This window comes from Leptidea sinapis, chromosome 4 (genome assembly GCF_905404315.1).
Source record: "Leptidea sinapis chromosome 4, ilLepSina1.1, whole genome shotgun sequence".
Taxonomy (NCBI): Eukaryota; Metazoa; Arthropoda; class Insecta; order Lepidoptera; family Pieridae; genus Leptidea; species Leptidea sinapis.
In genome coordinates this window covers 10,662,071-10,678,043 of record NC_066268.1, presented here as the reverse complement: position 1 = coordinate 10,678,043, position 15,973 = coordinate 10,662,071, and the positions used below count along the sequence as shown (strand labels likewise).

Here is a 15,973-nt window from a genome sequence, read left to right as displayed (position 1 = left end):
CCTCATACGTCTCTCGAAACCATTTAAATTCTATGGTCAAACTCACTTAGAAACCATTCGACACATTCTGTACTCAACAGACTTGGCCCCGATCGACGACCATTTTTTCCGCGATACAGAGTTTTTATTACATGAAATTTTTGAAGTGAAACTTCTTTAGGCGCAAGAGGGTGAAATATTTACAAATAAAACGGAAACGGAAGCGTCACGGAAATTTGAGACGTTTTTGTTCAAGAAGAGGAGGAGGTTCTTGTTCAAGGGAGAGAGCGATTGATACCGATTGAGGAAGAGTATTTTTTACTCTCGGGCTTCCCTACTAGCCTTGTATCGGGCAGGGTTCGTGGTTCTCGAGATTGCAGATAACGAATTTGGGATCCGTTTTGAAATCCACGATGGCCGCCATGCAAATCCATGATTTCAACAATATGGATATCGAATCCGAGGTTCTCGAGGGCGCAGAGAACGAATTTGGGATCATTTTTGAAATCCAAGATGGCCGCCGCGCAAAATTATGATTTCAACAATATGGATATCGAATCCGAGGTTTTTGAGGGTGCAGAGAACGAATTTGGGATCATTTAGTAAATCCAGTGTCTATATGTGACTATAAAGTGTCACGAAAATGTGGGACGTTTTTATCCAAGAAGAGGGAGAGGGAGATTGAGACCGATTGAGAAAGAGTGAGAATGGGCGAACGTAGTATAAAGCACATGGAACCGCCAGTAAATAGAACAACTTTCCTACTAGAGTTATATCGTGCAGGTTTAGCGCGTGGCCGCGAGTAATTAGAATAATAATTTCTAATCTCTTTAATAATCTGAAGAATCGAAGGATAAATGGAACGTGAGTGATTATTAAAGAACAGTTGGCAGTGAACTGACTTGGCGATGATCTCCGCTGTGACATTGGTGACGAGGGTGGCCAGGTCGTCAGTGAAGTGGTCGGGAAAGCGGGCCTTGCGCGGGGCCTCGTGCGCGCCGCTCCAGTACAAGTACTCCACCATGGACTTGACCATCAGCTCGAACAAAGCCCTGCTTGCAAACAGCACACGTCAAAACTATAAGTTTGAAATATTAATATACCAGTGTGAGGCTAATTTGCACCGGATGCCGGCTAGATTATGGGAACCACAACGGCGCCTATTTCTGCCGTGAAGCAGTAATGTGCAAGCATTTACTGTATTTCGCTCTGAAGGGCGCCATAGCTAGTGAAATTACTGGGCAAACGAGACTTGACATCTTATGTCTCAAGGTGACGAGCGCAGTTGTAGTACCGCTCAGAAATTATGGGTTTTTCAATCATCCTGAGCGGCACTGCATTATGATTAGCAGGGCGTATCAATTACCATCAGCTGAACGTCCTGCTCGTCTCGTCCCTTAATTTTCATAAAACAAAATACACGATTAACATATAGAATACTATATTATGTGTCGCCCAACAAAAGATATCATTATTGTAAGTAACTGAACGCTGTCACGCTAAGCAGGCAAAGTATACAAAAAATAATATAGATTTTTTTATAAATTATTAAAACCATATGTCAGCTTGATGTGTTAACAAGCGCAACCAACGCCATGAACTGCCATAAGATATCCCAATTAATAATTACATTTATTTAGCTACTGTTAATATTTAAATACTATGGAATATAATTATAACTATGATTAGAAATAACTATAATGGCGTATAATATTAAGATCTTTAGTTAACTTGATTCGTGTAAGTTATTTGGCACTACAGCAGTGCCATCTAACAGTTGGTAGCATCATCACGGTAGACGGTCGTGCCCTATATAAGCCAGAGCGCTAAGTTCGAGTGGGTATTTCATAGCAAATAGCCAGGTTTTCCCAGTTTCCTGGATCCCCCCCCACAAACCTCATGTATTAGTTTTTAAGCATAATAAAGTTTTATCCCTCAACACGTAGATAGGGTTGTAGAAATAAGTTTTATAGTTACATATATAAGGCTTAATTGTAAACTAATTTTGTATATATTATCTAATATAAGATAATAATCTTAATATCAAATATACAAATTTGGAATTTGAATTTTTTTTTCCGAGTGGGCATTACTTATTGTAAATTAAGGGGTAGTGTTGCCATATTGTGATTATTAGTGGAAACTGTAAAATACAGATATTTCAATTTTATTATGTGCGTTTAAATTACCAAACCGTTCTTTCTACACATATAAGAGTTTTAACGCCACAAGGACAAAAAATCTAAGGCATCGTCGTGTATGTACGAATAACTATAATTGTTCTGTTCACATTGAGCAACCATCAGACGAGCCGCACGATTGTCTTGATCCAAACGAGTGTTGTAATGAAACTCAGTACAACAGTATATCATCAGTTTTAATAATAATACTCCATTGGATGATATTATGGTTACTAGGACTGGCTTTTTAATATTAGCAGTAAGCTAACTGTTTCAGAATCTTTTATAGAGAATTCGTATTATGGGTGTAGATAAAGTATTGTATGCAACTGTTGATAATTAGGTATTAAAACACTCATGTGATGATACTATTATCACCTACATTCGTGTTTTAATACCCCTTATTTCACAACAGTTGTATTAATAACTATTAGACTTGTCATACTAGCTCTTCATTAGGCAACTAGAAAGGCAGTGCCACAACTTTTATAGGTTTACAATGTAATTTTATTATTGCACATCATCTATGTTAACTGTAACTAACTATCGGGTTACAGTAGTCTCACGCGTTCCCCTTCCTCGCAACACTACCTGACTTCTTAGTACCCCGTCCCCGCCATCGCCTGTCACCCCGTGAGATGGTCGCGCACGAAGTTGTTGGACTATTTATTTTTTATTTTTTTTTTTCATTTTTTGGAAAACTTACAGCTAGGTTAAAAAATTAAGTTACATACTTAATTACAGATGGACAATTAAGTAAGTTTTCACAGATGCATACGGTGGACAACTAAAACGAAAATTATATACAAATGATAAAGGAAAAAAATAACAAAAGACCTAAGATTTACAATTACACATGATTGAAAAAGTTCTCGGTAAGGAGCTGTTTTACCTGCCTAATTGGAGTGTTGAACAAATCCAGCTTAGACAAGTCGTTGAAAAACCGACCAGCCAGACTATAGTGCCACAACTGTTATATTGTTTATTATAGCACATAATCTATATTAACTAGTGCAGGCAGCATACCAGGAGTTGGTCATGGCCAGGTCCCGCGTGGAGCCGCTTGCCACCACCCACTGCAGCGCGATCTCCTCGTGGAGGATCTTGCACGAACCGTCCGTCATCACTGCAGTACAAGCATGAGGTTTTTATTCAATTTTGTAAAATATATTCTAAAATTATCGTAAAGATTCGATAGCCAACTGGTTTTCCTCAAAATAACTCCAATTAAGATTGTCTCCATTAGATTAACTCCATTAAAATTTCTTTTAAATTTAAATGATACATAGTCGCGCCAAAAAGGGGGCCCCCATGATCGGACGTCTTAATAACATAAACAAAGAAACATCAAAAGATATCCTTTATGATTTAAAAAAAAATAAAAATGATAGAAATGAGACTTAACAAGTTTCTAGGTGACGAGCGCAATTATAGAGCCGCTCAGAATTCCTGGGTTTTTCAAGAATCCTGGTCGTCTCGTCCCTTATTGTTATAAAAAAAAACAAAATACTTAACTCTAACTAGACAAGAACTTTATCTGCTTAATTGAGTATGTACTTATTTAACACTACTAAGGTGTGTGTTTGTGTGTGTGTGTGTGTGTGTGTGTGAGAGAGAGAGAGAGAGAATGTATTATCATCGCTAATGTATTGTATAATATAAATACACTAGCTGACCCGGCAAACGTTGTTTTTCCATATAAATTATTTTTAGAGTTAGACCTTGTTAGAGTTTCTTGGACATTACTTTATTTTTCTAAAATAAACGTAGGCTAAGTAACTCCTTATTACATCAGCTACCTGCCAATAAAACTGCCGTCAAAATCGGTCCAGTCATTTCAGAGATTCAGCCGGAACAAACAGAAAGACAGACAAAAATTAAAAAAAAATATAATTTGGTGTATATATGTTACGGGCAACGTGATTAACTGGGCATTATTAATAAGGACCGGCCATTATAAATAATGCCCAAGAGCGATGGGAAAAGTTATTAATTTATCACTTTGACTGGCCATTATTAATAATGCCCGACGGACCGTGGTCCATGTAATAAGTCAGTGTTTGAGATAGCTTGAATCTATCACTTGGACCGGGCAATGTGATAAAATGTTGGCGCGTTCAAATGCAAAATTTCCTATTGCAGATATAGGCCAAAGCGTTCAAGTAAGGATACCAGATGTAGATCGGGCCAAGATGGATAGTCGTAATATACTTGCTATAATTATATCTGTCGAAAAAGTGTTTTAATTAATTGTGCTAGTACTTTAGCCGTCCCTCTGGCAATTCTGTTCCAACGATCACTAGCTGATGGCATTGTCCCTACCATCTGGAAACGCGCCTTTATTACACCTATTCATAAAAAGGGTTCCAAAAACAATATTGAAAATTACCGTCCTATTTCCAAATTATGTATAGTATCCAAAGTTTTCGAACAAATAATTTATTCTCAGGTCAGTCTTGCCTTAAAACAATCTTTCAACTCCCAACAACACGGATTTTTAAAAAATAGGTCAACTACAACAAATTTAATTCTCCTTAATTCCAGTATTACCGATGCTATGGCTGATGGTCTGATGGTTACACTGATTACAGTAAAGCCTTTGACAGGATACAGCATCATATACTTATTGATAAACTCAAAAAGATAGGCATCAGCGGTGATTTATTGCGGTGGTTCACATCATATGTTCATAACCGAACTCAAGCAGTGGTCATTAACAACTATATATCTAGTTGGGTTCCCGTCCATAGTGGCGTCCCACAAGGTTCCCTTTTGGGCCCTTTGCTCTTTGTAATATTTGTAAACGACATATACAGGTGCCTACATCACTCACAGCTTCTATGCTTTGCGGATGACATGAAAATATACAAGAAAGTCACATCCTTATCTGATGCTTTGTCTTTGCAATCTGATTTGAAACGCCTTGAACACTGTTGCCTTCAAAATCAGTTAGAATTGAACGCGTTTAAGTGCAACATTCAGACATTCACTCGTAAACGTAATGTCCTATTGATTGATTATATGCTTAAACGTAATAAACTTCAACGTAGCTATGTTATTCGAGATTTGGGTGCTCACCATGACTCAGAGTTACTTTTTGACACTCAAATTGATACAATAGTTAATAAAGCCTCTAGAGCTCTTGGTTTCATCATACGTAACTCAAGACTTTAAAAATATCAAAACTTTAAAAATTCTGTACTGTTAATTTTTCAGGAGCAATCTAGAGTACGCCTCTCAGGTCTGGAACCCATCATACTTGAAGTATGTTAACCGCATCGAAAATATTCAAAGGAAATTCCTCAAACATCTTTGTTATCGTGTGAAAGTCACATACCGCTCTGATGACTACCTCAATCTTTGCAGTAAACATCACCTCCAGCCTTTAAAGAATCGTCGCGAAATAGCCGAAATTACTCTCCTTTTAAAAATAGCCCAAGGGCTAATTGACTGTCCAGACCTTCTTGCTCAGCTTCAGTTCAATACCCCTGTTAGATTACTGTGACAGCATGATTTACTAAGACTTCATCACACTAACCTAAACTATAAAAGAAATACTTTTACTTGGCGAGCAAGTAATAGCTTCAACAATCTGTCAAGTAGTGATAATAATTTAGATCTCTTCTGTTCAAGCGTAGACTCTGTAAGACGTGCCTTAGCCAACAAATTCTTTACTAATAACTCTACATCTTCTTAAGTTGTTACATTAACTTTAACTTTAATGATAATGTAAATTGTAATTTTCGAATTGTATATGCTCACGTTGTCAGTTAAATTTTTTTACTCTAGCACTAATTGTGGAAACCTATAATTGGCTCTCTGTAATTATCTTAAGTATCATTTAAGTTTTGAAAGCTGTTGGTTTTCCAAATAAATAAAATAAAATAAATAAATGAAAAGAAAAACTTTATAAGTTTGGAACTAAACACGGTATTTTAAACCAACTGTACTCCAGTAATCAGTTTACTGTGTGTAAAGAAAAGTTCATTTCGATCGACGATGTTCCAAAAGTTGATATTACTCTTCGAGAATCTGCTCGAAGAGACTCTCATTTTGATGGACAAGGCTTCCAGCATTGTAACTGTAGTGGTGACTGCAATTTTAAACGTTGTAAATGCAAGAAATCAAACATTCTTTGCAATTTCAAACGTCACAAAAGCTCATCTTGCAAGAATAAATAAACCTAAACTTAATAACTTTCTTGAACAGTCCTTAATTATTAGATATTTTTGTTGATTTTTCTCAGTTTACTAATTTTTAAACTATTCTTCTTAAGTAATATTTTTGTCAAAATAAAAGTAGGTAGCCTATATATAGTAAACTAATGATGTTATTACATTCTATTATAACTACTATGTTTAATAGTTTATTTTTTGTTAACTTTTCATGATAATTTTGTGAGTTTAATTTAATTTATTAAACAAAAACACTACAGTTAACCTATTTTATTACTTTGCCCAAGATAGGGTGGGCATTATTCATAATGGCCGGGAAAAGTGAATAATCATGCTGTTTTAATCACATTGTCCAATTGAGTCAGGCATTATGAATACAGACCAGCCATTATTAATAGTGCCCGGACTTATCTAATTGCCCGTAACATATATATTCATATACATGTCGTAAAAAACGGTTATTTCAATATTACAAACAGACACTCCAATTTTATTTATTTGTATAGATAAAGAATAAAGTACTTAAGATTATTTTGAGACAGTAGTTGAAGGGCGTTACCAGAGGGCGGTAGTGGCAGGCCGATGTCAGTGTCAGAGAGCGCCGGCCGCGGGATGTGGCACTGGTACTGGATGTAAGTGCTGATCAAGCTGCTGCGGCCGTGGGCGTCGCACGTTGAACACTCATTCATGTTCTGAAAAATACAACGATCACTTAACTTATTACATATGTTATTGAAGTTATACTTCTTATGGCGCGATGGAGAAAAATGAAGAGAGTGAATTATTACGATGCGCGCGCACACTGACACCTGAATTCTACATCGTAAAGTTAGTTAATAAAAATTAATAGTGTAAAGTTGGTTCCTTAAAAATTTTCTGACGTTTGCGTCATTCGTTTTTTTCTTCGTCGTCCATTATTAGGACAGGCAAGCCCATACAGCCGTATTCATTATTTATTAATTAATTGTCAAAGCCATCTTTGCGAGATTTTTACAAAATTGTTCTTTACAAAAACGTAAGAATATCACGAGGAATAAATCATTTAATGATTTTTGCTTCGTTAGGCCAAAGAAGTATATAACTTCTTGCGTGCATACATAAGTATACAAACTCTTTTTTTTATGAAATGCTCACATAATACCTGTATTTATTTACGGTATGTGTGGATTGATGCATCTACTATACTCAAAAATTCTTGTGTTTATAAGTATTAATTTACTTTTTTTTATTTTTTGACTTACTGGTAGTATTTTTCTTGCGTCACTTTGCATATATTGTAATTGAAATTATTTGTAAAAGAATTAAAATGTAAATCTTAGTTTTTAGAGGTGGCCATCGTGGTGAAAAGATTAGTCAGCCTACTGATTACTGACTACTTCAACGAGGAGCTACACGAGGCTACCGACCGAGCTATCACGGTTGCGGCTTTTTGGGCTGCCCGTATTTGAGGTGACCGTCGACTCGATAAGAAGAAGAATGTAAATCTCGACTTAAAAGAGTGGCAATGAGTTTCTTACTACTTCTTCTCATTAGCTCAACCCTTTACGAAGTAGCGGTAAATTAAGTAATAAAAAAATTTTTTTTTGTCGTTTTTTTTGACATTCATAAGTGTCATCTCCGTGACCTGCATGAATAAAGTGATTTTTAATTGGAATTTGAGTTTGGATAAGAAACTTTGCATAGTAATGAAGATTATATACAGAATAATGCTGCATGTCTCTTTTCTGGTTCTGCGCAGGCCACCTAAAATTGTGTAATATTATATAAAGTAGGCTTACATGTTATATGATTTAAAAGATTGGTTGCGAGTTTCTTATAAGTTCTTCTCCCAATGTCAAAGCCCTTTTAGAAATTATGTTGATTCATGACGTTTACCAATTAGTGTTGTTGCAAAATGTTATATTATTGTCACTCCCTATGGTAAATAAATATATTTTTAGTTCTATTTCAAACCACAGACAGAAAAATAAAACTAAGAAGAAGAAAATAAGCATATTCCCTAGAGTATGAATATGTTTCTATTCGATAGCATACATCTTAATGATAACAAAATGGTGTCTGCTTAAGAACAAACGACTTAGGTGAAAACTTCATCACAGCAATATTATTAATACGTACTTCGACTATTTTTTGTGTTCTAAATTCATAAAATAAATAGTAAGGTAAATTATGGACTGATTGGTCAAGCTCCCTCAGTCAACTCGAGCTGACTTTATCTTAACGAGCGTTACATAGCCGAGCTGTCACAGCATCATTCCCACAGTTAAGTTTTCATCGCGTTTGAGACATAATTTAAATCAATATAAAAAAAATCAAAAGTAAGTAAATAAATACATAGTAATAGCATAGCATCAAAAGTAAATAAATATGTATGTATATTAAAGTATATAATAATTAAAAGTTATGTTTCGCGCCCCAGATCCTTTTGTACGATGACGTCATAGTTCATACAATCAAATCAGTGGAGGTTAGGTTGAAAACTGACACTTGTCATACTTTTGTGACAGTTTCGCTGTGACCAATGGCGTCTCTTTTAAAATATTTGTAAAACATCATTTTTTTAATCCATCCCAGAAGTTCATAAAATAAATATCTGACTGTTATTTCAAACACATACCGTTTTACCACAGATTGCCTGTTCCTAGTGTATGCCAGCCGAAAGGTATATACGATATGTACGCGCCAAACAGTTATTAAAACTAGTTTGAGGAGATTCTAGACCCACTGCAAGAAGTGATCACTGCACATTAATCACAATATACATCTATATTATTGTGGTGTAAAGGATAGAAGCAAGTGGCATTCTGCTGTCTCTGCCTACGATGACGGGAAAAAGGCGTGTGTGTGTATGTGCATGTGTGTGTATGTAGGATAGGACAGATGCGGTGTAGTCCACACCGATATGTTATAAGACTCACGACGATCTCGGTGAAGAGGTTGGCGAGACAGGTGAAGACGTCCTGTGCGATGTTCAGCGAGCGACCCGCCAGCTCAGGTGGCGCGGCCAGTAGCTGCAGCAGCTTGTCACCCAGGACAGGCAGGAACCGCGCCAGCGCCTCCGAGCTGGCCAGCGGCAGCTCCGTGATGCTGCTCGGGCATAAAAGACAGTGAAGAATGTTAATGGATATGCGAAATCGCTTGCAACAAAAGTCTATCACCCTTATTCATAATAGTCTGCTATCTTAAAGCATTGCTAATTCTCACTCTGTCTTCTTCTATTGACCTAAGTCAGAAAACACTACTAAGCGACTGTTTAAAGTTAGCGGACCATTATGAATAAGGGAGTATATGTATAGCCGAGCGGTTAGCGATCCTACCTACTAAGCTAGAGGTCTCGGGTTCGAATCCCGGTAGGTGCAAGCATTTATATGATGAATATGGATGTTTGTTTCTGAGTCATGGATGTTTAAATGTATTTATGTATGATTATATGTATTTATATATGTTTAAGTAAGTATAATGTATTAAATATATCGTTGTCTTGCAACCCATAACACAGGCTATATATGCTTCATTTGGGGCAACATAATTTGTGTAAAAAGTGTGTGTGTCAATATGTATATGAATACACTGGTCTTTGTTTCATTTCAAAATACCAATTAGTTTAGATTTTACACACATCTAACGTTCCCATGAATATAAGCCGCTGTGTGACGTCACATATCAACACTCACTCCTTAATTTCCTTCTTTAGTGCTTGTTCTTTTACATTTTGGCACAACACATAACTTTCTTATATTTTAATTAAACATTTCACACAATATTTGCGTAATCTCCTAGTGACCCTTACCGGAGCGCGCAAAGGACTGCGTGAGTGTTAACGATCGAAATAGTTTTTAAACACAAATTTCATATTTTCTATAGAGAATACGAAAAGCTAAAAGTCAAAATGAGTGAAAATTCTTCATTATCTCAGGGAGTATTCCGAAGAGCTGTTGCACTTGATTCCTGCCGCTACATTCCACCTTCGCACGATACGACACGCCACAGATTAGGATATCATCCCCACCATCTTGATGTGTGACGGTCCTCCACAGTGCGGTTGTGGAGGAACTTTCTTCAACGTACTACAAAGCTGTACAATGTGCTTCCTTGTGCGGTGTTTCCGGGACAATACGAAATGGGTACCTTCAAAAAAGCGCGTACAACATCTTTAAAGGCCGGCAACGCTCCAGTGATTCATCTGGTGTTGCAAGAGAATGTGGGCGGCGGTGGTTACTTTTCCATAAAAAAAAAGACAAAACTCATATAGCTTGGATTTTAAAAAAATACTTTTGAACCGTCTATTACATTTTAATCATTACGGCCGGCTGTGATAGCATTACACAAAGTAGGTATGGAGCCAAATGCAATTGTTTAAACTTTTCATCTGTTCTTGTACCAGTCTTATGATAGGAAAGTAATAATAATCATGTTTTACTAACTGAAGGTCCACGTGCTCTCTTTATTTAACATCAGGGTTATTCTTCTAGCATTCATACATCATTCTGTTTTTTGTTTTTTTTTTGACAATAAGGGACGAGACGAGCAGCACCTTCAGCTTATTGAATGCCCTGCCCATTACCGTTTTGAAAAACACAAAACTTCTGAGAGGCACTACAATTGCACTCGTCACCGTGAGACATAATATGTGAAGTCTCATTTGCCTAGTAAATTCAATAGCTACGGCGCCCTTCAGAACGAAACAGAATACGTGCATGCAATGCTTACATATTACTTCTTCACAGCAGAAGACAGCGCCGTTGTAGTACCCAAAATCTAGCCGGCATCCCCTGCAAGGACGCCTCCCGCCTTACGACACCCTTGGGTCTGAGACTTCCATATTCTTTTTATGCTCCGAGGAAGCCCAGAGCTAATATGGGTAACGAGAGTTGCAACAGAGATAACTGGGCAAATGAGACTCAACATCTTATGTCTCAAGGTGACGAGCGCAGTTGTAGTGCCACTCAGAATTTTTGGCGTTTTTCAAGAATCCTGAGCGGTACTGCATTGTTACGGCCAGGGCGCATAAATTACCATCAGCTGAACGTCCTGCTCGTCTCGTCCCTTAAAATAAGAAGATAAAATTAGAAGTGATAAACACGCTGGTAGTGGTGTACCAATACGTGATATGAGGTACCTGGCTCTGAGCTCGGCCTCCATGTTGACGAGTCCGATGCGTGCTGGAATGTTTCCCTCCTGCACCGCCTCGCAAGCCATCGCGAACCGCTCAATGTAGCTGTCCTGTACCAATAACAGTAATGCATTGTGATCCTGAACATCTATTTGTAACGAAGTGTTAGCAGAAAAAACTGAAAGACTGTTTTTTTAGACAAGTTTAAAGATGATAAAAAACTACTTTTAAAAAAACCGACTTTAAAAACTGAAAAGTATCTAATATCTAAAAATTTACTTTTTTTTGCTTTTTAGTGTCAGTTAATAATAGTAATATATTATCAACCTGAATGAAAACTCCTAAAATAGCCGTATACAAAAAACAATTACATCATCCACGTAGACAAAAATTTTCATTTAAAATGTTCATCAAATGAAAACTACTGGGCAAAATGTAATGTAAAATTTTTATTGGACCAAATGGCATCTATTTCGCATCGAACTAAAGAAGAATTACGTAAATCGGATCATACATCTCAAGAGTAATCGATGTACATACATAAAAAAATACCGGTCGGATTGAGAACCTCCTCCATTTGAAGTCGGTTAAGAATATAGCATTTGGAGGATATTTATATGGTTTATAAAAACATATAAATATCCTGTTACACATACCCGTAAGTCTTACTTTACACTTAGCACTCCAGAGCCATTTTGAACTACCATTTATAATATAATTTTTAAAAGTTTTTTCGGGAAGACGCATTTTTTAGTACGAAACTCAGAAGAGTTAAGTATTCTTATAGCATTTAAATTTATATTCAGATTAGTAATCAATAAAAAGGATTGTAAACATAAAAACTATTTGCGCCTGTTAAAATTTAAAAAATAAATACTTAATTTTTCACGCAAGAATTTTGTTCAAAAATATGAACAGGCATTTCATGCTCTCTCTCATTCACGCTGAAACTTGCACACACAGAATGGTGGGCGGGCGGCCATTAAATGAACTCATATCGCTCAAGGTCACTGGCGTTTAGTGTCGCCTTAAATACCAAATGGTACTGAGTGCGCATAGGTCGCCTCACTTGCGGATGCACCGTGGTGTAGGGCTCCAGCGCCACGGTGAAGATGGGTTTGTGGTTGTCTATCCAGCGCGTGCCGGGCAGCAGTACATCGGGCGATATGTACGAGTAGTTGGGGGGCGGCTCCTCCTGCATGGCGGGCAGGCAGAACTCTCCGCTGGTCAGCTTGCCGTTGCGGCACAGAGGCAGCCACTACAATATTAACATTCATTTAAATACATACAATTTTAAAATGCACTTAAATGTTGACAAATCGAGAATTCTTTAAACAAAGCAGCTGCTATATTTATTACAGAAATCAGTGGTATGGTTATGGATAGAAATATGGTCCAAATTACAACGATTCAAGGATTTTTTGAGTTTCCCCGAGTTGCATTTATAAGTTTAACCGGTAGTTGTGACGATGATAGCGTTCGACACGGTAAATGAGCGAAAAAGAGGGTAAATGTATATAATATGCGCCAATAACTACCAAGTACTCGCTTACAACTTTCACTCGGTAGAAAAACGTTTGAAATTCGAGTAACCACATCCTTGAATAATATATATGCCGCCTTATTACAAAACCAGTACATGGCTTTTGACGCAGATAACTGCATGCGCACTAGCACTATCTGTCACTGTCCACAAGACAGGACCACAGAGTAGGGAATGATAGATACAGAAAAGTTTACATAGTGAGTATGTAGCGTGAACGTAAATATTAAATAAAAAATTGATAAATTATTTACACAAGATAAATTTAATATTCAGTACATTAATAATTAATAAGTGAATATAATTCAAGTACATGATAGTTTAGTTGTTAACAAAATAGTCCCTCTTGGGCCAGCTGTGTAAAGTGACAGAAATAGAAATATATTTATCAACCATAACAAGTGACAATACATAACATATTGCAACAACACTTTGTACCTTAGCCTATTTAATCCAATATATTAAATGGCCTGCGCAGAACCAAACTAAAAATTAACTTTAAGTAAAATTTCCGACGGAAATAAATTATTTATAGTGTTCAGAACACACCATAATCTTTTCAAATTAAAAAAAATATGCGAAAATAACCGATAAATAAATTAATTAATGTGCCGTACTCGCCTATTTTCAGCGTTAAATTAAAATTATAAATAATTGAGATAGAGTTCCAGGAGTTAGGATTTTTTATTGGAATATAACTCCTCTTTCAGAATTGAAATTTCTTAAATATTAATAGTTTATGAAATATTGGCAAAAAACGAAATGCCATTTTTTTTTCATCTTTAATTGTTTATAACTTTGCAATTTTTTATGTGGTAATACACGCGTTTGGCACATTTTTCTAGGCGTCATTCCGGATCCAATGAGCTATCGCACATAATTTTAAGAGCAGTATCTCTATTTTGTACCATTTTCAACTTGTCGACTAGACTATAGGATTTTTATGATTTTAATGAAGTATTTTTATATTTGTGTATAATTATAAGACTGTTCGCTATTAAATTTGTTAATTAAGGAAACTATAGGTCTAGTATCTGTTATTTAATTTAGTATTCATTTGTAAGACTGTCTGTTTCTGAATAAATAAATAAATCTGCTGTACATAAATTCACTCACGGAATAGCCGACGGGCGTCTCCACGTTCTTCTCGTGGTCAGGTGCCACGGGTTTGCGCTGGCACGACACGTGGACGAACGTGAAGAGCAGGTGGTGCTGGTCACCCAGGTCAGCTGGCAGCTTGATCTTGATCTCGTCGTATAGCGACGGGTTCCTGACACAGACCTCGGTCAACAAATACTGCTGTGCATTTCGTTGTTTTACAGACGCACACACATTTATTTGAAAATTGTACCACGAAGGGAAAGATGCGAAGCTCGGTAACTTAATATCTATAATTTACACGAATTATACATTGTATAACTAAGAAAATAAAGTTTCTAATTGCAAATGTTTTTGGAAGGCATTAACTCTTTAATTTGACTCTATGGTAATTTGTTCAGCTTGTCAACTCGGAACTCCTTCAAATATTAATTTTCAATGTTAAACTGAAGCAGTTTGAGTGGATACCAAAAATAAGCAAAGACAAGCTGTTTGAATGTTTGAGAGGCATAAAGAATAATTGGAGATTTTCACGACTAAAAATAAGTTGTAACTAAGTTACAAATGCAACTTAACCTGTGCTAAGCTATTAATCTTAAAAATCCATATATAAGGTTAATCTTGGTTGGTCAAATATGGAAAAGGATTATTTATTTCTCACAAAAAGTATAATTATAAAGAGTAAACATTTGATCCCGCAAAATTTTTCACCCCCGCAAGGGATTATTTACAAATATAAAAACTAATCTAGATCTACTCCAGAGATTCAAACTATCTCAAACTTTCATCGTAATCCATTCAGCGCCTAAATAACAGATAGACAAAGCTTATTTCACATTAATATTATATTAGTATTGGAATCCATACAAAAGTTTTAAATGTAGAAGATCCGTTAAATCGGGACGCTTTATAATTTTTTAATGATAATAAGGGACGAGACGAGCAGGACGTTCAGTTGATGGTAATTGATACGCCCTGACTATTACAATGCAGTGCTCAGGATTCTCGATAAAAATCAGAGCGGCACTACAATTGAGCCCTTCAGACCAAAACACAGTAATGTTTACACATTACTGCTTCACGGCAGAAATAGGCGCCGTTGCGGTACCCACAATCTAGCCGGCATCCTGTGCAAAGGAGCCTCCCACTGGTAATTATGGTATGTTGTATGGTTTGTTGTAAGTAGGTATATTGAATGATTAACAAACTTGTTATGGTACAGCACGGTGGTATAGGCCTCCGTCGTGAACTCAGGGCACGAACTCCGCCCGAAGATGTTGGGCAGCGCACTGTCTTGATGCTCGCCAGACATCAGCTGCACCCGAACCTGGAGCAACCGATGAACTATTAATATTTAACGACGACCCATATAGCCCCTGACCCTGCCTACTGAGTTAGAGGTCCCGGGTTCCAATCCCGATAGATGCAAACATTTATATGATGAATATGGATGATTGTCTCCGAGTAATGGATGTTATGATATGATATCAATTTCTTGTGCCCATAGTACAGGCTCTGCCTAGTTTGGGGCGAGATAATTTGTGTAAAAGTTTGTCAATGTTATATTATACATTTAATGTGTTATTGGCATCGGCGTGTGTTCCACAAAACCATGCGTGATAAGATGTGGACAGGCCGCCATGTTTGTGACGTCATGTTCACACATTTCAAAAATTACTAAATCTCCTATCAAAAGTATCTGTACTGACGACTGTTTTCTGGTTCACAAAGGTTCAAATAGATAATTATTTTTTAATTATTTGCAGTAAATATTATACTCCCTCACCCTTTTCTCTTGTAAATGGAAACAAGACACTGTGGCCAACACTTTAAGTAGAGAAGCACTACTGACGAGGGTCGTATGATACAAGTGTATGATTTTCCA

The 15,973-nt window shown here is 36.7% G+C and overlaps 1 protein-coding gene across 2 annotated transcripts in view; it reads right to left on the bottom strand.

The window, feature by feature from the left end:
• LOC126979683 (dedicator of cytokinesis protein 7) overlaps positions 1–15,973 on the bottom strand; it is an 81,301-nt gene that overhangs the window by 46,064 nt on the left and 19,264 nt on the right. For both annotated transcript variants that reach the window (XM_050829121.1, XM_050829123.1), the window contains 8 exons: positions 15,297–15,415; positions 14,107–14,260; positions 12,517–12,705; positions 11,454–11,557; positions 9,253–9,421; positions 6,894–7,026; positions 3,186–3,285; positions 882–1,031 (listed from right to left, as the gene is read on the bottom strand). In XM_050829121.1, the coding sequence (XP_050685078.1) occupies positions 882–1,031; positions 3,186–3,285; positions 6,894–7,026; positions 9,253–9,421; positions 11,454–11,557; positions 12,517–12,705; positions 14,107–14,260; positions 15,297–15,415 (1,118 nt within the window). The remainder of the gene's footprint in view (positions 1–881; positions 1,032–3,185; positions 3,286–6,893; positions 7,027–9,252; positions 9,422–11,453; positions 11,558–12,516; positions 12,706–14,106; positions 14,261–15,296; positions 15,416–15,973) is intronic.